At 39.0% G+C, this 27,197-nt stretch overlaps 1 protein-coding gene across 1 annotated transcript; it reads left to right on the top strand.

Moving 5' to 3' along the window:
- Positions 1-285: 285 nt before the first annotated feature.
- Positions 286-25,948, top strand: LOC125893395 (pituitary tumor-transforming gene 1 protein-interacting protein). Its single transcript, XM_049584043.1, has 7 exons — positions 286-578; positions 838-884; positions 2,945-3,053; positions 7,182-7,290; positions 9,773-9,838; positions 19,609-19,655; positions 25,467-25,948. The coding sequence occupies exons 1-7, from the start codon at positions 458-460 to the stop codon at positions 25,514-25,516; spliced, it is 549 nt and encodes a 182-aa protein (XP_049440000.1). The 5' UTR covers positions 286-457; the 3' UTR covers positions 25,517-25,948.
- Positions 25,949-27,197: the final 1,249 nt, after the last annotated feature.

Genomic DNA, 27,197 nt, shown 5'->3' with positions numbered 1-27,197 from the left:
TTAATCATGGCACTTTGATGGAAGTATATGTTTATTATTTTGAAAGGTGAAGGCATTAATCCGAAAGTAAGAGTGCACCTCACTCAGTAAAATGTGTTTTGGTATCTATTTATAGAGTAAAAAACTTACACATCGTTAAAAACTGCACATGCCAAAGGAATAAATTAAAAAGTTAATCAAGAATATAATTAACTACGTTTCAGCACCTGAACTGAGCGGGCGGCCATTTGTATTTTTTGTTCATAGCATAAACTCCTCCCGCCCGGGCTGTGAAGAATAACCAAACGAGCAAACCCTGGAAAACCAGGAAGTGACAGCAGCTATCTAAGGGACAACAGAAACAACGGTGATTATCGAGAGTCGCGGAGCGCAAAACAACCTATCGTCCTCTGAAGACGAGCAGATATTATATATTTTAGACGCAGTTCATATTGCCAGCTGTTCTGCGGTTTTAACGATGCCTTCTTTTACCAGCGAGAGACAAACACTGCTCACCTCGGTGTTTTTCTGTGCCGCCGTCCTGTGTGTTAGCTTTGTTAGCCAGGGGGAATGCCAAACAACTCCGCCACCACCAACACGTAAGTTGAGTTGTAGATGAAAAGTAGTGCAGTCGTTTTTACAGTTAACAAATGTAATATTTCCCCAGGTAATAAGATACTTTAATGCCAGTCTATAAGTAGGTCAGTACATTAGAGTAGGTGAAATAGTGTCACATTTTGAAAATACGTCACTGTTGAATGTGCTGGTTGTTGTTGACCTGTTAGCGCTGGTATCATTACTTTAATGATTTTCGTGTAACGTTAACGTTGACATGTTTCTGTGTGTTTTTTTCCCCAGCCTGTTCAGTTTACAAAACCTGTGACACATGTGTTCCAAATGCCAAGGTAAGGTTGTCCAGAGTAATTTGGGAGCAGTTTTGAGAGATAAGACAAGACCTTTGCACGAACATTTCAAACTGCTGTTAAAAATCGTCATTTTATGGTTTCCTTGTTTGTCTGCACGTTCAGCGGCCTACTTAACATCCCGAAACAAGACTAAAGACCCCATTCAGGCTAATGGCCAGGGCTGTTAAAGCTTGATCCCAAGGGGAGTTAAGTACTTCACCAAAATGTCAACTTTAAGCACCAGTGTATGTGCTACCTCCAAATCCTCCATCAAAATGCACCATGGCAGGCCTCTCAAATCTGTGTGACTTTGTGAAGCTGGGTTTTTATTCACAGAAATGCTACTATTTTTTTTTAATACATCCAGTTTATCATGAGGTACTGTAATTCCAGTCGGACGTTATGTTTTACCAAGTGTGCATTTGCAGATAAGCAAGGAATCATACACTGGGCAGCATTTGTATGAGTTTGTTGACACTGTTTTAAGTGTGAATGAGGTACATTGAGGACACAATCTTAATGACAAAGCTTGTTGATCCTACAGTTAAAATAAAGTTTTTATTTGAAAGGGGCTGCGATTAAAGCTCATTTTCATTATAAAGTGATGTTCTGATTATTTTCTCAATTAATAGTTTGGTGGAAATTTCAGAATTTCCTAAAGCTTAATTTGAGACATGATAAGATAAAATTTATTTTCCTGAAGCAAATTTGTCGTGGACAAAAAGTGCTAGATACAGCTGCATGACATTCAGCACATAGTAATACATTACCACAGGACAAACAGAGTATAGTGGACATAAAAATTTAGGCAAAATATCGCACATACCTCATAATGAATAATCAAACTACAAGACTAATACTATAAAAGCCGTAAAGCATGTGATCGTGAGACCATAAGTTGTGCAAACTAAAGCAACCACTTAATTAACCTGCTCCTCAGCTCAATGAGATGCTAATGCTATGAAGGATTGACTAGTTGTTAGTTCAGTAATGTGATAGATGCTAGGAGGAAGGAAAACTTAAAACAGTGACTTTTGCATCTGCTGGTTCTGAAACGTCTGCTAGATGATAAAAGTTCATATTCATTGTAAAGGATGTGTGTCTTATTGTGCACAATCCTGTGTGCATGTCTTAGTACAGGTTTGGCAAAGGTGTTTCAGGGTGGTGAATGTTTTTTCATGCCAGTCACTTTCATTGCTTGTTTTACCAAATTTTTAATTCTGGTTTTTAGCAGGACTGTCAGTGTACCATACCATGATGCTAAATCAACAAACACCAAATGTGGATAGATTTTCTGTTTGGCAATCAATCTCAAAAGGCTACCTGCCACACTAGCAGTAGCAGTTAAACGTTTGTGCCAAAATAGTATAAAATAATTAAAAAAAAAACTTACTGCAGCATTTTTAAACAATTTAATACTTGTGTCATACCCAATATGGATACATTTTGACCAGTACACATTTGAAATAAACAAAACTAAACCATCACTTGCCACCCAGTTACTGCTTGCTACTGTTATTTCGGCCGATAGAAAATATGCTTGGGGTTGGATTTTTTTCATCTACCAGTCCCCTTGGCCGGTGAGTCAAAAAGTTAATTGAGACACTGCCAGGATGCTATGTCATATCTAATAATATTATCCAACGCTGCATTGTAGAGTATTGATATGATCTCTGAACCAACAGTAAACAGTCTCAGTAAAGAAGTAAGAAAGTAAATTCTTTGAGCCAGCTTAACACAAAAAATCCACAGGGGCACTCCATTTTAGGTTGTTGTCCATAAGAATGCCTGGAAACTTGTGGATGCACACTTATTCAATCATACAGACATCAATAATTACAGGGTCATGGGCTCTCATCTCCCTGAGGAAAAATATCATTTCTTCAGTTTTGTTAGTTTTAAATTAAAAGACGATATCAAAACAGTTGCAGGTTAATTTACTGTTGATTGGTTAACCCTGCTGATTGTTGCAGCTCTAGATCTGAATGTCAGATAGACTATTTAGATCTTAACAGAACCATTACATGCAGAGGGTTGATCTTTGTGTTTCATCTTCACAGTGTCTGTGGTGCTTAACCACCAACAACTGCACAGAATACCCAGTGAGCTGGTTGCTGCCTCCAGCGTCAGTGTGCCAGTTGTCCCAGGCCCGTTGGGGAGTGTGCTGGTGTGAGTTGATCAGTCTTTTTCTGATATTGACTTGACAACCTGCTTATGTGACTTTATAAGACTGCAATCCATCACCGCTATAAAGTAAACATGATAGAGGCTTTATTGGACTGCACTGGAGGAGGGAACTGTTGACAAAATAATCATGGTTTTGAGTTTCAGGGAAATGTAGACAGTGCATGTGGGCGGGACAGATATGAAACTGGTGTAAAGGTTCAATACTCAAAAGAGGTGATACTTTATTGTCATTTTAACATTAAAAACAGAGACCAATACAGAAACTGTATAGAATACATACAACAGTAAGAAATGCAGCTTTGAAAAAAATAAATAAAACAATGAAAAGAAAAGTAAGTGCCATGCCACATGCCAGTGTACAGGAGGAACTCGGAAATGATGAAGCTCTATGAAATACTGGCAAGTTAGGGTTTGAGAGGCAAATAGCTGCAGGATGGTTCTCCTAGACAAACATTGGAGTGTTTTAGCTGAGGGGAACAATTTGTACAGATACCTGGCTGTGTGAGAGGAGTCAGCCAAAACTCTCTGTTCCTTTCACTTCATGTTGTTTCAGTGTCTCAGAGGGGAGGTTGCAACCTATGATCCTACTTCTCACTCCTGCAGCACTGTACCCGCTTCCTCTCTTGTGTGTTTGATCTGCTTTAACAGCTTTATAGATGTGAACATGTGCCTGTCTGTTGACACCAAACATTCTTAGCAGGTACAGAAAGTAAACTCAGTGATGGCCAGGGAGTTCCCCTAGTTTAAGAGTAGCCAGCCAGATGGGGAAAGAAGCCAACTAAGGGATTTGTGTGGCTGCAAATTATTCAGGTGAAGTTATTTTAACCGGATTAATAAACAAAGCTGAAACATGTGTTACACATTGTATCAAAGGCTAAAAACTCAGGTAGTTCACATAAATAAAGACCATGGAGATACAGAGTAGCCCTGTGACAACAATTAAAACACAAAGCAGATGGTGTGCGCATGCAGACAGAATGACTGTAAATATGTAAGTAATTTCAACAAAATAGACAAGCTGGTAAAACATTTGGCCCATCAGACAGAAGTTGCCTTAATGACACATAGTGATCATATGTTCATTGAAAATGTGCACTACATTTTCACTTTAAATATCAAGGTCTGTGTCTGTGGTTCCCAGCTTATTCCTTAAGGGGCTTTTTTTTTTATCATTGAGTAAACTTACAACCCCTAGCTAAGTGACATTTGATGGATATTTCATATTGTATTCAATGCATAACTTTGACAGTAAAGAAAAACTGATGAACTAAACAATTAACCCCATGGAGTGTTTGTGTAAAAACAAGCAATTTGGATGAATTTTGAGCTGGTATTTGTTGTGACTCTTGCATCAGAGATGAGTTTTCCTGATGTTTTTAGGAACTTTTAATATGTTTTTGTTTTTGTTTTTTTAAATTCCAATAATCATACATAATTAATAGGGTTCCTTTTCACTTTTTTTCTTTCGTTCTAGTGCTTGGCCATTGTTCTTTTAGCTCTTTGGCTGTTTTAACTGTGTATTTTGTAATGCAGGATAAAGCTATTCAGCAGAGTGGCGGCTCTGTCAATATAGCATATAGGTCTTAAATGTGCCCTTATCCTGGGAGATTTTTTAAAAGTTTATGTCTTGAATAATAATTGAAACTTAAAAAAAATAAGACTGTCATTTAGTTTTCTTCACAGAGATGAATGAAATGCTGAGATATGTATCTACCATTTATATATTTTTTAAAATGTTCTCACTCCCCTTAAAACCAAGACATTTAGATAGATAGATAGATAGATAGATAGATAGATAGATAGATAGATAGATAGATAGATAGATAGATAGGGTTTCAGTGTACAGTTACATGACAGAGGAAATTGAATGAAATTAAATGAAAGTTAACCCAGGGCGTCAACATCAGTGCCATTGCTGTTCTTCATTTCTGCCAAGGCTGTTTCCTCTGGTATTTGAATGATTCCAGACTCACAATGGCTCACAATGACAGTTATTGGCAGAGAATTAGCACAAGCCCAGGAGCCTCCAGTGTTGAGTGGCATAGGACCAGATAACCTGTTTTAGAAACCTGTCAAACTGAAAACAAAGACCCATCCAGCTGTGAACAGGGTTCCTCTGCAGCATGGGAAAGTATGGATTTGATTTCAGTCATTTCCAGGTCTGGACGGTGTGGGGGAAAAAAAGAGTATAAAAAAAGCTATTTGTCTTTACTGACTATTTCCCCTATTATTTTTTCAGAATTTCTGAAAAAAAGATCATAAGTGTGGAGTGTTTTTCATGGTGCTTGGAGTAGGCAGCCAACGCAGCCAAAACATTTACCACTGTGTATATGAGTGAATAGAGCTACCTCTACACCACAATGTCCCAGCCTCTATAAAACAGCTCTGCCCCAAGTGCCTGACCACACCTGAAATATGTACATAGCATTACAAATAACCAAATATAAAGCTTGTCTGACTTGTCATTTATGAGTGATGCAGTGATGTAGTTATGAGAAAAGTAGCTGGATTATCTTCCCGCTAAAGGAAACCATACCTTTATTAGGGATGCACAATATTGGATTTTTTTGCCTATATCAAATATGCCAATATGTATCAACTCATTGACCGATATATCCACTTTTTCCCTACCTAATTTTATTGACCATCAAGTTTCTTCTGTAGTGGAATTAACATCATTATACATGCATACTCTCATCATGATGGCCCACCAGCAGAGAGAGATGAAATAGAATGCTTTTCAACATATGTAATAATCATTCATTGTAAAAGATAAGCATGTTGGCCGATTTTAATAGTTCTATACCAATTATGTGCCGATATTATCGTGCATCCATAACATTGTGTGACTGCGTACTTTGTTTAACACAGTGAATAAACAAAGCCGATGTTTTGCAAATGAAATCATTAACTTTTTTCAACATATTGATTCTAGCTTTTTGCACTCAGATGTCAAATATGGTCTGAAAAATCTACTGAACAAAAGTGTGAAGTTTTGAAATGCAAAGTGTGGATGCCTGTGTGAACACGAGTCTAGTCAAGTTATAATCCCACTGTAGCAGCACTATGGCCACATCTAAAAACAAGGTGTTCAGTTAATTCAAATGTGTTATTACCTAATTAGTGCCTGGGATATAGGACTGAAGTCTGAAAACATGTATTCATCCATGTAGCTTATATTAGTATGATTTTTTTTTAATAGTGTAGGTTCTCTTTTGAGAGCTGTACCCTCCCAAAATCAACATGTCTGCATGTTGAGTTTGGGAGGGAAGATTTTTTACACAAAAAAGATTGCCTTACTGGAAATAAGACAAAATGCATTTCCCATCTTATGTCATTTGTTAATGCAATAGATGTTTTTTAGCTCAACATTAGTGGATAGCAGATTATAAAATCGACACTGTAACAGATTCAAGGGAAAACCATTTAAATGTCTTGAATGTGCTCTAAGCTAGTTAGCTAAGCTAGTAAAGTTGTGGAAAAGTCATTAGGTCACTGTGGGAAACATAATCGTAGGGCGAAAAATGGACTAGTACACTTTACAGGAGAAAATTAATTGTACACATCAGAATGGGCTGAGCTACAACCTTTCATTTTTTGAAAGCTGCTCAACTCTGTAAAATCTCAGCGCTAAAACGATATGTATGCGTTTAAATGTTTGATATGTTGGTTTTTAGAGAAAAGCTGATCCACGATGACTCAAAGAATCATGAAGGGCGTTCTTTGTCTCAGTGTAGTAGTTTAGTTACTGCCACGAGTTCAGGTGTTTTATCTCTGACTATGCAAAGTGATGTTATTACCTTAATATGTGACTGATAAACAGTTAATGCTGATGCTGGAGTGGTTTCTAGCCTTGACACAAAGTTTCATCTGATAAAGTCTCAGTTGTGTTTTCAGTGGAAATGAGAGTGTGGTGTGTGTGGTTTCATTGTCAGTGTACCTTGTAGTGTTGCAGAGTAGTCAGTAGGTGGCACCATTGCCAAACAATTTCAGTTCATATTGTCACTCAGTGGAAAGCTTTTCAAGTTTCATACATAATATAACCTCAGAGTAAATCCTGTTCTTGTAAAGAATTTGACTAATAATTATTTGTCTTCTCATGTGATTCAGTGAACTTTGAAGCCCTGCTCATTACCCTCGGGGTTGTGGGTGGAACTATCCTCATCAGCATCGTGGCATGCTGCTGCTGCTGCTGTTGCTGCAAAAGGCGTCAATCAAGGTAAGGCTGAATGACAAGCCAGAGACATTTCCCTGCAACTGTAGCATGTCTTTTTTTGAGTGGATAAAGTATTAGAAAGCCATTTCAGTTACACTTAAAGCACTTAAAATGTGAATACCTGTAGGTAATGCTACCTAGACTAAGACCAAAACCATGAAGTCCAATAGAACACCAATCTTGACTACAACCTGATGACTGCGCAGTATAATGGATCGCATTAATACTAGAGCTGGCGGTCGTTTGAAAGCTAACGACATTAGTACCAATACCAGTACCCTTAAACTGACACAGATACTAATAGAGTACTTCATTTGAAACCTTTTTCCTAGTTTATGTAATTCCCATCATGTGTATGGAGGCAGTTAGTGGCGTAACATGCCACCAGATACCATTGATGTCTTGTACAGCCATACTTAAGAATGTTTTGGTAGCATCTTGGCATGCTGAACTGCCAGTTCCATCAGATACACCACACTTGACTTTACCACGCCACAGACTGTATGGGTTGTAGCTGCTGCTGTAGTTCGCCAGTCACGTCGCATTTAATCAAAGAATGCTCGCGTAGATTGGCTGAGATAAAACTATGCAAATAGTCTTTTTTCTAGATCTGGAACCTGTTACACAGAACAGCCTTAGGTTTTCTCCTTCAGTATGACACTTAGCTGAAGGACTTACATGAGCGTGATGCACAGAATCCCTAAGAGGCTTCCTTAGGTAAAGAAATAAGTGAAGGCTTTTACTGCAATGAAAGAGATTTGACAGCAGTAAAATTCTACAGTTTGTTTGCTTGCACTCGCGCTTGCGATACCTGTCCTCACCTCTCCTGCTATCGTCTCACAAAGTTGGCTTATAGATAGAAAAAAATAAAATGGCAGAAGAAAAGACAAGAACCAAATATATATAAAAAATTGCAATGAAATTTATTTAAGTCAAATCTATAGTGTAAAATCAGCATATCCATTGGGTTCTCCCGATTGTGGAATACTCCTCCAGGGGTGCATTCCTTTTCTTTATTTATCACCATAAAGTCGGCCATGTTGCAGTTAAGATAGAGTTAGAGGTACCCCAAGTTTTTTTCCTCACTTTGATCTTTGAATGCCAAGGTCTTCTGTGTAGGGATTCCTGTAGTATGAGACCGAGATAAAGAGAAAACCCAAATACGGTTGTCATGTGCCACTGACTAACTAGTCAGTGGCACATGACTAGTGTGCCACTGACTAGTTAGTCATCAGGGCTGGTGATTAATGTTACCAGCCCTGATACCCAACACCCAATAAATGGGTAAGTTGATGTAAAGGTCACCTTAAAGGTCTAGTGTGCAAGACCAAGTGGCATCTAGCAATACCAACAACTAAACTTTTCCCATGTGCCAAGCATGTAGGAGAACTACAATGGCCAACATAGAAATTCGAATGGTTGTATCCACAGCCAGTTTGTGGTTTGTCCGTTCTGGACTACTTTAGAAATGTGGTTGACCCATGGACGAGACCCACTCCATATATAGATGAAAACGGCTTATTATAAGGTAACAAAAACAAAACAGTTCTTATTTTCAAGCGATTATACGGTAAAGAAAACATACTTATGATTATTATTTTCCATTTCTGCCAATATATCCCCCTAAATCCTACACACCAGACCTTTAAAGAAAGTGTTAGATTCAAATTTTGATAAAGGTGTCAGTCATGTCTGTGACTCAGTCCTGTTCCGCTCTGATATTACCTCTGTGCTCACATAAAATGAGTTGTTAATTGCTCTGTGGGGAACAACAGTTCAGTGCTGTGAACCTCTTGAGTTGAGCACCCATGAATCAGCTCTACAATCACTCTCCGCTGTTGCTCTTGTAGCTTCATCATTTTAGCTGCCATTACAAGACAACTGTGTGTGTGGTGCTGTCATTGTGCTGGAGTGAAATAAAAAATGTCATGTCAGTCAATCAACTTTGCAGGCTGGCCTGTCACACACTGACAGTCCTGTGGGTGTAGGAGTCCTGTTCATGTCTATCATCTGACAGAAGAAAACGGGATAGAGAGCATGCCTGAAACACACACACATACACACACACACACACACACAAACACAGACACAAGCGTCCATTTAAATTGACCCTGTAGTTACATTTCCTCAAGGCAATTTTATTTCCTCACCTCCTGATTGCTCAGCTTCCATTAAATTAGGTAATTCCATTATCAAAGGTGACACACACTGCTTCTATAGCAAAAGCTCTCACTTTATTTTGAACATCAATTTCCCTTTGTTTCTCAAGCTGCAGAGACAAATCATGAATCAAATATGAATCATGCTCCAGAGGATTTGAATCATTTTAACTTTGAAGTTGCTGATCATCGTGAAAAGAATATCCCTCAAGCAAATGTGTCAATTTGTAGATGTATGTAATGTATTACATCTGGATGAGATTGTTTTTTGTTGTTCTCTGGTTCTTAAATTCTGATACTGTGTTCATGCCTCCTTATGTCTTAAGGCCTGACAGAGATGAGGAGAGATATGCCAGGAGGAGAGAGGAGATCAAACAGCGCGCTGATGAACGGTAAGAACTTCACTCCAGGCTCAAGTAAAAACCGGTTGAAGCTGTCAGTAACGAATTATATCTGTGTTTGTTTAAATAACAGCTTCGCACGGCAACAAGTAAAAACTACAAGGTATAAATGTTGTAGGACTGGGAGATATGACTATGATTATTTTCACAATATGAGGAGGATCAGCCTCTGATAGTAACTGGTAGCAAAATCATATATAAAGTCACATTACTTACAGTAATTGCGTTACACAAAACATTACACAAAACAAATTTTGACAACAGAAATTTGGGGAGCCATGTAACACTAAAAGTTAATGAACAGTAGTGTTGAATTATAGTTCAATCTTAGAACACAGACATATTTTATTACAGTTTTCTAATTATTGCCTTCAATTAGAAAGAGAGAGTGCATACCTCTGCCAAGGCTGTGAAATCATGGAAAATGTAGAGAAGATACTAACATTTGGATCCACATCTGTATCATAATACACATGATTTTTGGAGAATGGCTAAACCCTGGGAATATCAGGGAATGAGAATGAACTGTACACAACACCGTGACACAGGTTCATGACCATTACCCTCTGAGGCATGGCCATTTAAATGTGGATTGTTTCTGTAGCAGCACTGCCCTTCAAAAGTTTGGAATTGCCTGCCACAAAAGCTTGATTAGGTACAGTCTGATCGCTGAGAGGACTCCTCTAGATACAATGCTCCACAAATAGATATTCAGTATGAAGGGTTTGCAAAGACAAGTAATGTTTGGTACATGGAGAACAAAATGCTGTGCAGTGGCTCAGCTTGACTGACAATATAAAGGGCAGAAAGAGGCAAACATCCCTCTGAGCAACAGTTGAATGAGAACAGATGAAGTCACCAGTCATTGGTAAGAGAAACAGGAAGCTTAGCATTAAATTGTGTGCTGATTTGAATAGCAGCAGGTTCCTGTTTTAATGTCAAGCACACAATAATGCCTATAACAAGCTGGAGTTAACAGGCAGTATGTTGGTTTAGCAAAGCTATTCTTCAAACGTCACAGCTGTAACAGAAGGTTAGGCTGGGGTTAGAACTGTTGGAATGGGATCAGGGAATATCAGCTTAGCCTACCATGGACTGTCAGATCACAGTTTAAACCTATTTAATCTAACTACTGAGTAGACTGCAGAGGCCTGATGAAAAACAGACAGACTTGATATTTAAAGCCCAGTTGCACTGTTGTGGTTTGATAATGATTGAGGGTCACTGATGCTTTACTGGACTGGAAAACAAATTCATAATCAAAGTTCCAAGTTTTTTCCTGTTATGCGAGACTGTGGGGACAAAGACTAAATGAAAGTTTGAATCATGTCATTCTTCTTCTTTTGGGGACAAATCAATTCCAAATATAAATAATACCTTTGGTGTCTGAATTATACTGTTATTATCTCTGTTAAAAATAGCTGTTATTTAGTCCCTTCGACATTTTTTTTTTCGTAATTAAATTGCAGGGGCAATTTAGAATTGCAAAAATATAAAATATATATAATAATTAGTGCTGCACGATTTGATAAAAATGTGCGATTGTGATTATGGTGGACAATATCGCGATTTGTGATTACAATATAATTACAATAAAATGTAATAAATAAATGGTATCATGAGTCTTTTTGCTTGATTCAGTGTTTCCCCCACATTATATTCGGGGGTGGGGGGCACTGACCTGACATAGTTATTGTTATGGACAGACAGTGTGTTAGTGACCATCAACAGACTGAGCACAGTCAAACACACTGCTCACACAGCAGCGCAGCACGGAACTGTACACACAGCGGAGCGAGCCTGTGTTGCGTTCAGGCGTTGTCACTTAAATGACAAATTCCAGCACACCATAGCACAACACAGCAGCATGTCAAGTGGGCCGAAACCGAGCAAAATTGCTCAATTTTTCATTTGTTACGGAGTCCATGATTTCCCTGACACTTACAAATGTTTGCTTAACTGTGCTTGGATGTTGTTTTATGAGGCTCTGGCGGCTTTCAGTTGTCTCTTTGTCTTTAACGTTACACGGCTCGGCTTTCTCTCGCATGCACTCTTCCTACTTTTCCCTGTGCTGTCTCAAGTGTTGATATAGATTGGTCGTGTTGCCGCGGGACATGGCGACTTTAACTTTTAAACTTTTACACAGCACATCTTTCAGGTACGGCGACGTTGGACAGAAAGACGTGCTGTGTAAATGTTTAAAAGTTAAAGTCGCCACGTCCCGTCTCAAGTGCTGATATAGATTGGTCGTGTTGCTGCGGGATGTGGCGACTTTAACTTTCACACTTACACAGCACGTCTTTCTGTTCAACGTCGCCGTACCTGAATCCAAAGTATCGCCGTGTAACAGACGTTTTTTCGCCACCAACTCAGCCTGTTCATGGTCGAGCTCATGCTCTTCTTCAGCGTCTGTGTTGGTCACTGCTGCACGCCGGCTGCATGCACCAGGATAGCTTGTGGGCGTGATGTCAACAAACTCCACACACTACAGGAGAGGCAGTCACGTTCACAGGCACACACGTTAACATTTATTTAGCTTACATTAAATCGCAAATCGCAGCCTTTTATGCGGTTATGTAATCGTACAGCCTCACATTGCGATTGCGATTAGATTAATCGTGCGGCACTAAATAATAATTCATTAAAATTTGAAGGTAACTTGTTTCAATAAGAAAAAAAATGCAATGTTGTGAATTTGTGGTTTATACTACACTTACGTTACCACTATCCATGTACATTTAATCTAACTGACCTTGATTCTTTGAGCACATGCAATGGATCTGGATGCAACAGCCTCTGTCATGGTGATTTGTCTCGTCTGTTGTCAACATGCTGTAGCCGTTCTCAGGGTGTGTTCTGTGGTAGAAAAATGTTTGTCAATCAAAGACTTTTATTTGTGTTCCACCACAACATTGGACACATCACAAAACAGTTCTCTCCAGGGTTCCCATGGTCATGGAAAACCTGGTAAAGTTATGAAATATCACATTTTCTAGGCCTTGAAACGTCATGGAATTGTGTTGTGTGTAATTAAATTGTTATAGTAATCTTCCATTGATAACCTTCCATGTAATGTAACATCACGGCAAACTTTATTTTCTAATGCCGTCGACGTTACTTAGCTCTAATATGCATCTGTGTGACGTTTGGTTTATCGTCACAAAAGTTTCTTCATTCTCTCCCCATGTTCTGTCTCTCACTTCATGTATCTCAGCTGAACTTATGTTTGAATAGAGTTTAAATCTGATATGTTAAAAAAATGCCAGGCAATTAGGGCAAGAAGTTTTTTCAATTATGGGTCCTTGAAAAGTCATGAAAACATTGTGAAATTTTGTCCATGAAAATCCATGGGAACCCTATTTCCCTCTATTCATACAGAACACTGGGGAGTTGCCTTACACAGTCTTACTCAGTAATTTTTGGTAATAGTGAGATGCTCATGTCGCATGCGTCTGCATCTTCACAACCAAAAACGAGGAATTGAGTTTGATGACATTGTACGAGGGCCTGCTATGATTCGTGAAACTCACGAGAACTATGATGATTGGCCAGCTTTGGAGAAAAGTTGGGTTAATTGTACAAAATTGCGAGGCCACACAGAATTCGCAGGGATTAGTTGAATCTGCGGTAATTGTTGGGATTGTGACATTGCAACATCCTGAAGGGGCTGATTATTGAGGGAAAGAAGAAAAATATCAATACAACAGGTGATTCCAAACTTGTGAACGGCATTGTACGTTGAAACAGTGCAAAGTCTTTGTTGGTAAAAAATGGGTGCAGCTTATATGGATAGGAATTGGCCAAGAAATAAAAAAAACCAAACAAATTTGCCTCAGTCGCTTACAGTTCAGAAGAAGAGGAGAGAGAGAATAAGTTCTTCTGGGGGCTTTCATTTTAAAATTTCTATCAAAAGACTGTAGTAAACTTAAACAAGCAAATCATGCAAATACACATTTGTTCATGTAAATTAAGTATAAAATAAATACAATCAACCTAGCTGTATCATCATATCAGGTTGACTAAAAAAGATCAGACAAAGAAAATGACGTAAAGATGAAATCCTATTCTCTCAACACGTGTGTTTTTCCATCAGCTGGGCCGACATGGGATTTCCTGCAACAGAATAGTTTGTAGTCCCCAACAAAAGGGCCCGTTGTGTGTTTGGGATTCAAGCAACTGGTGTGTGTGTTAGTAGCCCCAACAAGTCCATGTCCCAGAGGAGGAGCTCAGCGTTCCTCCACTCGCATCCCAAAACACCAATTGGATTGTCAAGGCTGAGCAGCTGCTCTTGGTAATGTGGTCATAAATAGAGTGGGCTACATCCTGTTGAGTGCCATCCACTGTCAAAGAAACAGTGTGTTAGTCACTGAATCATACAGAAGTCGCTGGAAGCCTTCCTCTTCCTGCACCCCATAAATGTTTCAGCCTCATCTTTCTATTTAGTGCCTGTGCTCCCAGTGCATTCCTCCTCCGAGGATGGCTGGGTGATGTGTTGGTAAGCGAGGCAGTCGTGCAGAAAGATAGTCGGTAACTGTGGTTTATCATCATCACTTGCAGTGATGGGAACATCAGAGTGTGTGTGTGTGTGTGTGTGTGTGTGTGTGTGTGTGTGTGTGTGTGTGTGTGTGTCTGACTGAGAGAGAGCCTGTGAGTTGAATTATCCAACCTCTATGAGCTTTTCTCTCACGTGCCACAGCCAGGGTTTCCTGCAGTGAGCATAATCAAATCTCCGAAGTCAGAGTTAGTGCAGTGACCTACATAGATGAAGTTCATGTTGTGAACAGGACATTCAGAATAGATCGGACCCATCATGGGAAAGACTAGAGCCTCTAGACGCTGCTGCCTGGCCTCCAGAGAGCCAGCTCACAGCACTGAACCTTCATCGTCATCTGAGCACTGGCTTGAGAGCAGTCTGCTGGAATCATTATTAACAGCCCCAATGATGGATTGACTCATTCAGCTTTTTGTATGCTAAGTGATATTACTGATTTTTAAGATGACATTGGCATAAAAAAATCCCCAAACAATAAGATATTTTTTATTCAGTGTTTTTGTTAAAAGTTTGCTCTTAAATATGCATAACTTTGGGCCTTAATATAATGTCAGCAGGTTAGTTATAAAAAAAAAAAAGTCACCACTGTACAGTTGTCATGAATATTGAAATTAGCTATAGAGACCAAAACCCTTTTTTGTACCAGGCTGTAAACATGTTTATTTCTGCTGTAAAGTTTGACATTTTAACATGGGGGTCTGTGGGGATTGACACTGTTTTTGAGTCAGCCTCAAGTGGTCATTTGATGAACTGCAGTTTTTGGCACTTAGGCACTGGCTTAATTTTTCCGTCTCGAAGGTTGCTGATTGGTCCTTCTACAGAGCTCACTGGTTGTCTTTTATTGTAAATGAGAAACTGTTGTTTCATGTCACAGTGCTAGATGAATCAGTCAACTCAAACTAAGTGGAATGGGTGAATTCAAAGGTCTGAACCCAGGCTAAGGGAGCAGCTAGGAGGCAGTTTCACCCTTGTGACAGAGTAAACAAGCCTCTGTAACAGTGAAAAAAATCACAATATTTGGATTTATCAACATAAATAGACAGTACAATGACAACATGGTAAACAAATTTAGTTCCCTATGCTCTACTAGAGGATCACTTGGCTGTGCCTTGTTAAAATGTACGCCCAAATGGAGCTAACTTCCCGACAGGATGTTGGATCAACCAGTCAGCTTGCTTGACATGCAGGTCTGCACCCTGCGTTGTTGAGAATTGGTGGCTGTGTACATTGGCTTCTATCGCATGATTTTGTGATCTATGGTTACCCATGTAAGCCTTCCCAGCTCAGGTTTGCAAAGATGCTTACATGCATGTCAGCAGAAGCATAATTTTAGCTTTTGAAGTTTGCATTGAACAAAGACGTTTTAAAACCTGGCCTAACTCAACCCAGCTGGTACTGCCAAATGTGAGATCCAAATCCGCCATGATTTTACGACATTTTTAGTTTTTCTTCCTTCAAAGAGGAAGTGGAGACATTGTTCCTCCTAGGTCGTTCCCAAATCTTTTTTCTAGGGATGCACAATATTGGATTTTTTTGTCAATATCAGATTATGCTGACTTAAAACAACTCATTTGGCCAATAACCAATACAGATATCGATATATCCATTTTTCCCCCACCTAATTTAGCATGCTCTTATCATGATGGCCCACCAGCAGATGGAGACATGACATAGAATGCTTTTTATGGTTATGATGGTTATGTAATATTAATTCATTAAGAAAAAAGCATGTTGGCCAATTCTGATAGTTCATTTTAAAGCTGCTATCAGCCAATACTGATGACGTGTCAATATTATTGTGCATACTTTTTTCAGCTACCCTTTGGAACCAAAAAGGACATAATGGATCAACTAGAAACAGTTTTGGGGAAAACAGTGACAAATAGTTAAAAGTCAAAAATACATAATAAGCAACATGAACTGCTTGTTTCTTTTCAAGCCTGTTTCTCAGTGTGTTCTGTGCAGATGAAAAATGCATGTTAAATTTGGCCTAAACTGACAGAAATTCAAGACACAAAAGACAGAGTGCTGTCTCACTGTTGATGGTGAACTCTAGAGCAAGTTAGGCTTCCAGGTTTTCTCAGCTGAACTGTTTGACTGATTTATTTTAATGAGCATCACCTGTTTTCCTTTCTTCGCTGAGAGAAAATCCATCCGTCTTACACTTGATGTGTCAGTTTTCTGTCTGGATAACAGCCTCTGCATCAGAGCGCTCTTGTTTATTTATAGTTCCATTCATTCAAGTTTAATTCCAGCCCACTTTTATCACCCAGTTCAGTCGCACGACCCCCGCAATGCCTCAAGCAACCAGTGAGAACGTGTTTAATTTGCTTCACAAGTAGCCGCCAACTTGGCCACATAGACACAGATCACTGATCATCTAGCAACAGAGAAAGAGCCAGACAACAGTGTCTGAATATAAAACTTGGAAGTCAAGGAGCAGAACTTTCAACATCTCCAGGAAAAGAAGCTCTCTGCTGCCTTCGGATTTAGCTCATCTTTTACACAGATGAGTGCTTGGAGACATTCCATCATGTGCTTACCTTATATCTGCTTCCCCTTTTCTTTCTTCACTACCCACTTGTTGAATGCAGCCATATTTATGTAGAGGGAGTATGAACATGTCAGTCAATTAGTTGCATACAAGCCGCCAGCAGGGTGGGGGGACAGATGGCAGGCAGATCTCAGCCACTGTGATTAATCACAGATCACTACCTGGCAATAAAACACTGACTGATTTACACCAGCTCTTTGTGCATAGATGAAGTGAAGTGACACTCCTGGAGGTCCAGAGCACTAAACCTCCTCCCGGGCTTTTGTTAGTCCTAAGAAAGGCTGAGTTAGGGGCTGACAGCATGCCTGTTGCTGGGTTTGTGTTTCACTGCCAGCTAAATGCATCTAAGTCTGCAATGAGTCAAAATTGAATAGGAGAAAACACTCAGCACTCCACAACAAGCCAGTATTTAAATGTCATTTTCCATAAGGAATGCAGACATGCCTTTTCATTCTCAGTTGGCTGTTAGGTTTGTAAAAATATTGAAAAAAGTTATTTTCCCACACTTAAGGACTTTGCACATCAAGTTTGTATTTTTCGTCCGAAATTGTCGCACGTTTGAAAAGAAGGATGACCTCACATTGTGTCAATCAGGTTTACACATTGACTTTGAAACTTTCGTCCGTCATGTAAGTTTTTGGAACAGGTTTGATTTTTTCCTCTGTGTTTTTTGGCATCCATCAAAAGCCTTTAGAGAGTTGTTTGACCAAGAAGCAGTGAGCAAAAATGTCTGCAATGAGAGAAAGGAACAAGACAGAAGTGGACAGGGGGCCAGCAATAAAAAGAAGTGGAAATATATGGAAGCAGTGTCCCTCTTGAAATCTTTCATGACAAAGGGAAGGTAACGTTAGCCTATCCAGAAATGCACAATAGCAATGGTAATACTTACAGCAAAGTTCAGTTTAATAGCAGTGTAGGCCCATCGCCTTATAACTCAGATAGCCGCGGTGCCAAATCGAAGACTCAAGCAGAGAGTGGCAACAACCTAGGGAGGTAATTCCAGTGAAGAGAAGCAAGGGAGCAAATGTCTTTCCATGAATAAAGCAAAGAAATCCATCGGCCTCAGTGTGCAAGGTTTCTGTGCTCAACCATTTTTATTGGATGTTGGATTAAAAACGCATGAATTGTACTTGGTGTGCACAGGCCTTTTTTTGTCCTCCACAATGTTGTGCCTCATACTGACATTGTGTACAAATAATATAGTTAATAAATGGACTGTGGAGAGCTGGGTGATACTGTATATCAGTATAACGACAGCGTAATTTCAGAATACATATCATATTTGCAATAAACACCGTCTATCTCTGGTCACTGCTGCAGTACATGATTGAATTGTCTGAAAGATGTTTTTCCGTTGTAAAAATCAACAATTAATGTAAATATTTAGTCATCTCATCAACAGTTCTGTTTATAATTTGTCTAGAAAAGAAAACAGTTAATTCCTTAGTATTATTACTTTATCAATATCAAGCTCTTGCATTTGTGGTATCCAGGCCCAGGACTATGTGTGTGGGAGAACTGGCCTCTAAAATGGACACACAGTCCAATATGGTGGTTGTGGAAGCAGAGTAAAATACCTTGTTATTGCAGCCTGCAGTGTGTGTGACAGGTTATTAAAATTGTCATTTTCACCTGCAATTGTTGCCCCTTTTCCTTTTCCAGTCACTGTTATCTTGTATTGCATTTCATTTCCACAAGTTTCATTAGAGTCTGGTCTCCAGTTAGCTTTACCCAAGCTATCACAGAGACCAAACCAGAGTTTTGTGATATGGTGACAGTGGTGCTGCATGTTTAATGCACCTGTTAGTTGCAAAGCTTTGGCTTTCTGTGTATGCATAAGGACATGAGAGTGAAAGGTGTTGCTTGATGTCTACATTTTAATGTGTTTAAAATGGGTCAATATGATGTAATTGTGCAGAGGTTGGTCTGGACAGATGTGGTGAGCTCAGCTGGCATAAAACCACCGGTGTGCTCCCCACCACTCTTTGATTGTAAACGGGTGCTTTTCTTAGACTGTATAATGGATGTAGCCACTCTGACGTGACCCATTGGCTTATTGACTCATTTTGAGGCTCCAGTTTGGCATTTTATCCGTCACCATCTCGTATTTTTGGAGCCAGAACTGACCATATTTGAACAAGTGTGTGTGGAGATAATGCTAACGCGAGCTCCTTAGAGGGTATTTTACTACAACCAAATGCTAAACAAGACTTTTTCAGGCGAGGAAATTGTTACAATTAACTTTCATGAACTGAAAACACTGAAATAGCGACTACTACAGCTACGCCTTTACTTTGTGAAACAAGAAATCTACACTTAGTTACCTTTACGGACAGCAACCAAAGCAGCACGCCTTTAAATATGCATTATTGTAAGCCTTGATAACATTTAAATGGGTTAGTTATATAAAAATGCACCCCCTTATTTAAGGTGGAAGGTCTCTGTCCACTTCCAAGCAGAATCTGCTGTGGTTTGGGGTGTGAGAGGAAAGTGGGACCAACCACAGATGTTTATGGTTGTAAATACAGTTTGTGATTTTAGCATTCATTCAGAAGCTAAACTTATAGTCCACCTGATCAATTGAACCAAAGGACAAGCTACATATTTTTCTGACCTGTGAGATAACCTTGGTTCTTCTTCTGTTTTTCTTTCTAGGAATTTGGAGAGAAAGGCAAGACACGATCAGATCCGCAAGAAGTATGGTACGTATGAATCTCAGTCTATATTACCAATTGTACTCCACTGAACCTTTATATTGGGAGTTTGACGGACTCTGTACCCATCTCACCCCGTGATGTATAAACCTGCTGTTCTTGAGTTGATCAGTGAGTCGAACACAGTGCCTCTCTGTTCTGTTAATGTCAGGTTGTCTCAGATGCAAGTTGAATCGGTTTCAGATTCTCCAGGACATTGCCATTGACTTTCATTTCCATACCCTGTGCCAGCAATGCATTATTCAGCAGTGTATGCCTTCTGTCCTCGAGCAAGGCAATTCGGGTCACGTATAGGTTACACCGACTCCTGTCTGCTTAAATCAATTTAAGCATAATTTATCATACAGCAGTGTCAAATGGAAGTCCCCTCATGACTATGAGCAGGATGTTACAGGTCACTGAAGCAACAGACAGAGGGTCGTCTTTGAAGAAATACTCTTCAGTATCATAGCCTGTACATGCATTGTATGTGTCTGTGTGGAGCAACAGTGATTTGGAGCAAACCTGGCACTATTGTCAAAAAAGGGCAAAAACAGTTTAATTGGTAGTCACCTAATGCATGGGAAACTGCAAGATTAGCTATACTCCCTCCCCAACAGTGAGGAATTTGTGAAACCATTTAAGAGCACAGTTTAAAGGATCATTGTGTTTATTTCTTGTTTCTGTTTTTTCATAGTTCATGGCATTGAGTTAATTCAGTAGGACTTGGAACGTGCACATGCACTCATAATAATGCTCATAATAATAGGCTCTGAATCCAAACCAACACCTGACAAAGCTCTAAAATAGAAGCGCAGAAATAGCAAACGAGCTCCAACAAATTTATATTTATTTAAGATTCAGTGTTTCTGTTACACAGTCAAATGCAGTGCTGAAGAACCATCACTTGAGCTTCTCTCCTTTTTTGTATGGTTTGCACTAGCTAATACTGTGTCCTAACTAGATGCAATGCAAGCAAGCAATAGCAACTAAATCGGTTTGACTGGATTGTTTTCTACTGGACTGTCCCAACTGCCCATGAACAATGCTATGCAGCACACCATTTTGAGCTGACCTTTTATTGGACGTCGTGTTTCTATTTTTTCTGTACCTCGCGTTAAAAGTGCCGCAGTGGATGGAGAATGGCTGATTCACAAGGTTTAAATGAAGAGTTTCCTACTAGATACCTTCTTATTTCACTACAAAAACCTAAATAAGTTAGCCTTGTTTTACTAAGTGGACGTGGTATGATTTTGTATTGGAGCTATAACAATTACATCTATAAGTTACCCACAATAGTATTGTTATGAGTATAAATCATAAGGAAATACATACTCACCATCTATTCAGTGGTTACTGTGAGACCACTGGGTAAGTGGTTAGTTTACATGACGTGATGGAGTTCCATATGTTACAGATCTAGTGTGGACAGAGAGTATCCAGTGTAACGCGATGTGGCGAGATAGTCTGACGCTTGCATCCAGTTAGGACACGGTTTAACACAGCAGCAGCAGCCAAACCAGAAATCCTGCTGACAAAACAATTAGAGTGTTCAAAGCAGGCCCGGTCGCCTGAATACCGCAGCTAGGAATAATGGAATAGGACTCCGGTTCTATTTTGTGGGTTTTCTCTCTGAACTGGGGCCATGATTAAGAGGGACGGCCGGGGGCATTCGTATTGTGTCGCTATATACATATATATATATATATATATATATATATATATATGTATATGTATATATGTATATATATATATATATATATATATATATATTTTTATATATATATATATATATATATATATATATATATATATATATATATATATATATATATATATATGTATATGTATATATATATATATATATGTGTGTGTATATATATATATATATATATATATATATATATATATATATATATATATGTATATATGTGTATATATATATATATGTATATATATATATATATATATATATATATATATATATATGTATATATATATATATATATGTATATGTATATATATATATATATATGTGTATATATATATATATATATATATATATATATATATATATATATATGTATGTAAGTCATTTCTTAATCAAAAACAAACAACACGAAATCTGAATCCAAAAATTGAAAACCAAATACCCAGTCAAATAGTCAAATGTCTGGGTCCAGCCCTACCCATGATGTTGTTGATAATCTCTCATGGCACAGGAGAAGTGTACACTAGCACGACTACAGTAAATATACATGTTATTTATGAAATGTATCTTAAACAGCTGGGGTCACAAAAAGCTTTAGATCTATAAACCTTCATCTTCTTTGATAGCATCACATTTACAGATCTCAGCAGTTCCCTTGGTGACCGCAATGTTATAGTCACTGACAGGGGAGCTGTATAACTGTAGAGCTAAAGAATGGTGGGAATGATGTTTTAAAACATGCCCTCTGATGGAACTTTGATGAAGAGGGAGTCATTCATTCTCTGCTATTGATGTGGGAGAAATTTCAGTTGAGTGTGAGGAATTGCTTCCCACCGATTGACTTCTGATTCAGTGTGTGTTAGCAGAAATTCCCCTGGCAGCTTCATCGAAGTAAGATGTCAGGTTATGTGGTTTTTGTGTCTGGACAACATGACAGAGTGATGGATGATGGCCTGTTCCTCAGGCCTCCTGCTCTCATTAGTTTACTTCCACAGGGATGGCAGACAAAGCTCCACTCCTTTCATACTCATTCTATAAAACACAATCCAGGGAGCTGCATTACATCCTCTGTGAGACTAAACACTAAGTCGTGTTGTTTCTTTAAAGCACTGGCTCTCAGTTGAGGCTGAGAATCATCGAAGGTGACCTGGGATTCCTTGAGGAATCCAACTAGGAGGTTATTCAGCAAAATGACAAATAGTTTCATGTCACTATCAGTCTGAATTATCCCGGCAAGAGAATATGAATGTAAACAACTCTAAAACTCACAGATCAACAAATGATGTCTTGTTTGTTGAATGTGTTTACAAGCAGAGACATAAAAATGACAATGAGTGGTTTTAGGAGGTCACATGTTGAAGCTCTGTCTTGCTGTTTCTCCTGCTTTCAGTGCCAGCTAAACACCGCACAGACATTAGGTTGATTTTCCCTCTTATCTGTGCTGTTTATCAGTCTAGATTGTTTTTGTGTGAGTTGCCTAGTGTTGAAGATATCGACTGCAGAGATGTCTGCCTTCTCTGCAGTATAATGGAAATAGATGGCACTTGGCTCATGGTGCTCAAAATGCCAGAAAAATATATTAAAAAAAAAAAAACCCTCAAAAATCTCGTTCCAAAAATCAAGACCTGGTTACTCAAGATAATCCACAGACCTAGTTGTGAGCAGTTTGATGCAGGAACTATTTTCTTTCTTCCAAACCACACCCACCAACCGTAACCCTGCACAGAAGGAAGTGTGCATCTACTCATGGACAAGAGGCTGGTGCTCATGAGCACACAAGATATAAACAACAAACAACAAACCTCCTCGGCAGAGCTGTAAGGTTAGCTAGCTCAGGGTAGCAAGATAAGCAAGCAGTAGATGCACACTTCCTTCTGCACAGTCATACGGTTGGTGGGTGTAGTTCTGTAAAAAGAAAATAGTTACTATATGAAACTACTCACAACAAGGTCTGTGAAATATCTTGAGTCACTGGGTCATGATTTCTGGAAAGAGACACTGCTGTTGAGTTTTTCAGATTTTCTTTTTATTTTATTTATTGTGTGTTCTTTGAACACCACAAGTCGAGTGCCATCTAGATCTATGTCAGAGAAAAGGCAGACATCTCTACAGACAATACATCCAACACTCGGCAACTGACACCAAAACAATCTAGACTGATCAATAGCACTACAGGTAAGAGGGAAAATATTATTTTTGATTTTTCGTGAACTGTCCCTTTAAGGTTTGCCTCTAAAATGTGATGTCTGCATCTAATGACCAATGTTACAGTTTAGAAATCCTTAAATTCCCTCAGCTGTCTTTGGCAGTCCTTCAGCCCAGCTGTTGTTTTGTCAGCAGGATTTCTGGTTTGCCTGAGTTACAGTTAACTCTTTAATCATCATGCACCACTATGGACACGGACTGTAAAAACAAAAACAGTCCAAAGCCACAGCGAGTATACACATTTACCTATAGCTTGAAATGTTAACTTTGTTTCTGTTTCAGACAACTTTGAATTTTTGTTTTTTGTTGGGCTTTTTTTTGTGTTGTTTTATATTTTATGTGTTTTTGTTTTGTTTGAAATTTTCCCAGTAAGTCTCTTAATGTCTCTGAAGTGCATTGTTAAATCACTTGAGGGCCCCTTTAATGTCTTATTTGATTTTGGGCATTGTGAAAAGCCGTTCAAAGAACTGGAGAAAGTAGAACAAGAAAAAGTGGAAGACAGGGCAGATTGAGGAAAATATTCAACTGGAGCCACTGAACATCTGTTTTTTTTATGATGTTAGAATAGCTATGGTAGAAATTCCAATTCATTTTAAGAAACATCAGTCCTTGGACTGCTGTGGTCCCAAAACATCCTGATCAAGTCTTGGTTGATTTGGGTAATGTGCACACATTATTGAAGCTGTACACAGCAACAGACAGAACAAGAGTAATGAGATGAACAAAGATCTTCACGCTGTCACTTTACTTAGCATGACACATTTTTTTCTGCCCTGGGCTATATACCATAATGGCATGTCACCGTCACTTCTTGGTTTTCAGTCATGTGCTGTTAAACAAATGGAAAAACTGAGGGGATATTTTAGATGAAACAGAAAATCATAGACAACGTTAAAAATTCATGTGTTAGACAGACCTTCCCACCGTATCCTCACAAGTATGCTGTCTCTCAGCTGATAGCGGGTACACATTGAAAACTGCAGGAGATATAAGGAAGTGTCAAGCAAAGGTGTGACCAAGTCATTGTTTTGCAAGTTGCTAGTAAGTCTCAAGTCTTTGCAATCAAGTACCAAGTCAAGGCAAGCAAGTTATGAGTCAAGTCCAAGGTCAAGTCTAAAGTCCTAAACTTCGAGTTTCGAGTCCTAAACAAGTCATAAAGTGCTCTCCACCAAATGTAATGCCATTTCAACAACAGAGTAACAGTATGTCATCTTATAAACACAAATGATTTTTAAAAGTTGTACTGATTTGTAAAAATAAGTTTTTTGAAAAGTTACATAGCTGTTAAGTTAATGTTAGCTAAGCATTAGCTTACTGTGTTGATATTAATCTGGACTTCCCGTCTTTTGTGCAACTTCAAGTGTCAGACGAAGTTTGAACCTGTTGTGTCTCCGTCTGTAATTCTCCTCCTGCAAGTTTTGCATACTGCAATTAACTTTTTATTGTCCACCAAAAAAAAGTGGTACACTTTTTAAATAAACTTGTTTAATCTTTGGAGTAGGGGGAAGACATCAAGTATTTTTAAGTCAAAAGGCTCAAGTCCTAGTGAAGCCATGAGTCACAGGTGTTAAAGGCCAAGTTGAGTTGCAGGTCTGAAGTCATGGACTTAGTAACTGAAGTCCATGTCAGGTGACTTGCGTCCACACCTCTGGTGTTTATCCTGTAAGTTATTGAATAAATGAAAACAAATTAGATTTTATGTTTTTTACAGTTTAGTATCTTAAGACAGAGGTGAAGTCAGAAAGCGATTCATTTCTGACAGCATGACCTGTCTACATTTGAGAATTACTACCTTGGAGAGCCATGGAGAAAGTAGCAACACAGCATCATGTTCTCTCATCCACCATAAACCTCTGTTTCCTTTGTGTCTTCACTTTCTCTTCCATCTTCTTTCCTCTGCGCAGGTCTGATGGGTGACTCGGACCACCCATACAGCAAGTTTGAGAACGAGTAAAGCAGCTGCACTGGAGGAGTTCCACAGGCAACGTGTGGTGCTGACCCTTAGTTTTAGCTTAAATGATGCCCATTTCTCACACGAGACAGACAGATACTGCTGAGTGCCCTCATTCAGAATGAGCGGCTTCAGATGGAAATCACCATTTCACACTTTTCAAACGACAAACGTAGACAAAAAAACCCCCAACTTTTTAAATTCTTGCTAAGATTCAGTGTTGTGTGTTGATGAATGTTGAAGCTTGTTTTAAAACTTCCTGCAAAATTCTTTCATCTTCTAAAATTTCATTATATGAGTTATCTCTTTTTAAATATTGTAGTTTCATATCGGTCTTTGCACTTTGTACATACAGTATTGATTTATGAAATCCAAAATGATTGTACCACAAATTTGTTCGGACACATGAATAAATTTCTTCTCTTTTAACAATGAGGTTTTGTTCATTTATTCTGTAGATGAATTTGTTTTCTGGTCGTCCGGACAGTTTGCAGACCATTCAAGAGTTTTGAAAGTTGTTTTTTTTTTTTTTTTTTTTTGCAGTGCAGTAGGTCAAAAAAGAAGATAAACTACTGGATGCAGACTGCTGTTGTGTCCTCCAGCAGTAGCAGTGTACAGGACCACAGACTCTGAAGGACACAAGACACTGAGAACAGTCCATCTGCTTTATGTTCTCGGTTGACTATCCGTCCACCCCATTCTCTTGAATGGATTATCTATCCGAACGCCTTGAGCTACACCACTGACACTGTATGTAATTTATATTTATGGACTTTTTTTTTTTTGCACTGTTTTCTTTCATTGATATATAAATATCCCCACCTATGCAAGAAATACCCTCCATATCCCCACTCACACATGATCAGAATTATAACGCGCACAGCTGATTTGATGGGCTGTAGTAAACTGAGGTGCCCCAGTGCATGAAATGAAATGTGCTATATAAATACAGAGCCGTCGCCCTGCCCCACAGCTTCACTGAAAAGAGATCCATCAACCAAGTGGCTCACACTGTAAATTGCATTGTGACAAGAGGGCATCTAAGCTCTGCTCCCATCATGCATACCTGCTGAGGAACCTTCCAGGAGCAAAAAATAATCTCTGCTGTGTTCAGTGTGGTTCCAATCTTTAGCACAGGGATACTCAGCTCCCCACCTGGGGGCCACTTATGCAAAATGATACGAGGCCAGGGGGCACTTAATGAACATACATAAGTTATTAGTATATATAATAGATGAATTGCCTGTTTTCGACCTCTTAATGTTCGCTGTCTTTGCCAAGAGGTAAATCCAATCAAAGCAGAGCCATGCAGACTGGGTGTATGCAAGGTGTTTCTAGGATTTGAGGACATTGGGGCGTAGCCCACACTTCTGTTGGGGGTACTGGGAATCCTCCCCAGGCACTTCTACTTTTAAGCAAGCTGTGTTTTTATGGGGTTTTTATGCATTCTGGCACAATATATACCTTCAAAGTAACAAAAAAAATCCCAATGTGGATCCATTTATTTTCATTGTGAATTATAAATGGTCAACAGGTCGCCCGGCACCCTCACAGACCAGATTTGGCAGGCAAGCTACAAGCTGAGTATCACTGGTTTAGCATATGTGGTCATAGGTGCAGTTCAATCTGGGTGTTGAAGTGAGTATTCTGTAACATCAGGTTAATCCTTGTGTTCTGCTGACAT

This window comes from Epinephelus fuscoguttatus, linkage group LG8 (assembly GCF_011397635.1).
Source record: "Epinephelus fuscoguttatus linkage group LG8, E.fuscoguttatus.final_Chr_v1".
Lineage (NCBI taxonomy): Eukaryota > Metazoa > Chordata > Actinopteri > Perciformes > Serranidae > Epinephelus > Epinephelus fuscoguttatus.
Note: the sequence above shows the minus strand (reverse complement) of the source record. Positions and strands in the feature narration are given on the sequence as shown.